This window comes from Jaculus jaculus, chromosome 7 (genome assembly GCF_020740685.1).
Source record: "Jaculus jaculus isolate mJacJac1 chromosome 7, mJacJac1.mat.Y.cur, whole genome shotgun sequence".
Taxonomy (NCBI): Eukaryota; Metazoa; Chordata; class Mammalia; order Rodentia; family Dipodidae; genus Jaculus; species Jaculus jaculus.
Window position 1 is genome coordinate 157,577,281 of NC_059108.1, and position 1,985 is coordinate 157,579,265.

Sequence of the window (1,985 nt, forward strand, 5' to 3'; positions counted from 1 at the left end):
GGCCGCCGGCGCGCTCGACCCGCCCGGGACCCGATGTAGCGCGACACCGCCCCCTGACCTGTCTCTGGTCTTCTCTAGGTTCCGGGCTCGCCGACCCGGAGCGGCGCCGCCCTCCGGGCAGCTGGACCACAGGCCGCGCCACGCCACGCCACGCCACGCCATGCCTGAACGCTGGGCCGAACGCTGCGGCGCCTCACCGCGCTCTGTACAGCCTTAGGACCTCGTCCCGCCTCGCGTGGGAACTGCGCGCGCCTGGGCCAGGGCCCAGGTCGCTGACCATGGTGCTGCCACCCCCGGACCGGCGCCACGTGTGCCTAACCACGCTGGTGATCATGGGCAGCATGGCCGTCATGGATGCGTATCTAGTAGAGCAGAACCAGGGCCCGCGCAAGATCGGCGTGTGCATCATCGTTCTGGTGGGCGACGTGTGCTTTCTGCTGGTGCTGCGCTATGTGGCTGTGTGGGTGGGCGCTGAGGTGCGCACGGCCAAGCGCGGCTACGCCATGATCCTCTGGTTCCTCTATATCTTCGTGCTGGAGATCAAACTCTACTTTATCTTCCAGAACTACAAGGCAGCGCGGCGAGGCGCGGCCGACCCTGTGGCGCGCAAGGCCCTGACGCTGCTGCTGTCGGTGTGCGTACCGGGCCTTTTCCTGCTTCTGGTGGCCCTGGACCGCATGGAGTATGTGCGCACCTTCCGCAAGCGCGAGGACCTGCGCGGCCGCCTCTTCTGGGTGGCGCTCGACCTGCTGGACCTGCTGGACATGCAGGCGAACCTGTGGGAGCCGCCCCGCACTGGGCTGCCGCTGTGGGCAGAGGGCCTCACCTTCTTCTACTGCTACATGTTGCTGCTGGTGCTGCCCTGCGTGGCGCTCAGCGAGGTCAGCATGCAGGGCGAGCACATCGCCCCGCAGAAGATGATGTTGTATCCGGTGCTCAGCCTCGCCACCGTCAACGTGGTGGCCGTGCTGGCGCGTGCCGCCAATATGGCACTGTTCCGCGACAGCCGCGTTTCGGCCATCTTCGTGGGCAAGAATGTGGTGGCTCTAGCCACCAAGGCCTGCACGTTCCTCGAATACCGCCGCCAGGTGCGCGACTTCCCGCCACCTGCCCTCGCTCTGGAGCTGCAGCCGCCGCCTCCGCAGCGCAATTCGGTGCAGCCTCCCCCACCACTACATGGCCCGCCAGTGCGCCCCCACGGGCCCTCACCCACGCGCGATGCGCTGGACACGTGACAGGGTCTTACTTGCTGCAGAACCGCTGAGCTAGCTGCGCAGATTGCATGGGATGGGGTGGGACGGGTTCCCTTTGGGGGCGGGTGCGGTGAGTGCCGGGGTCTGGGGCCGCAGCTGCTTCTTCATCTCAGGAATCCCTAGGACCGCGGAACTTGTCTCCACCAGCTCGCCTCCAAGTGCAGGGCAGAAGCAGGGGAGTTTGGAGGCCCCAGGCTGGAGTGGAGGCGGCTCTGCTCTTGTTTGATAGGCTATCAGGGTGGGAAGGGAGGGCAGTGTGTGAAGATACCCGGTTCCGTGGTGGGGGCCTCTGGCTCAGAGTTTGGGGCCAAGGAGGTCTCTGTCATTTTAAAGACTTGTGTTTACAGTTTTGTATCCAAAGCCTGGTTGCTCTGCCTGTTTCATGTGTCCCTGTCTAACAGCTGGGCAAGGTAGCAAGACTGGTAAGTGCTGGTGGTCATGGAGTGGCCAGGTACTTCTTGCTGCTCTCCAGGTGGGCTACTCAGTTGGGTCCTTTGCAACTCTGGGCCAGAAACATCCTGTCCCTTGTGGCCTAATGGCTCCCACCTCCATAGATACTAGAACCTCAACTCTGCTCATTCTGGGATCTTATGAGCCCTATTTGTCTCCCCTCTCACAGGTGTCCATGTCCCATGTCCCTGTCCTTTACAACTCAGTCCCAGAAATGTGCTTATAACCTCTGCCTCTGCAAGCCCTTTTGCTTGTGGGCTCCTCCAGCCCAGGACTGCCAGT

At 63.3% G+C, this 1,985-nt stretch overlaps 1 protein-coding gene across 1 annotated transcript; it reads left to right on the forward strand.

Moving 5' to 3' along the window:
- Window positions 1-233: 233 nt before the first annotated feature.
- Tmem121 (transmembrane protein 121) lies at window positions 234-1,613 on the forward strand. The gene has a single exon (XM_004665662.2). It carries the CDS (start codon window positions 279-281, stop codon window positions 1,233-1,235), a length of 957 nt encoding a protein of 318 aa, XP_004665719.1. The 5' UTR covers window positions 234-278; the 3' UTR covers window positions 1,236-1,613.
- The last annotated feature ends 372 nt before the right edge of the window (window positions 1,614-1,985 follow it).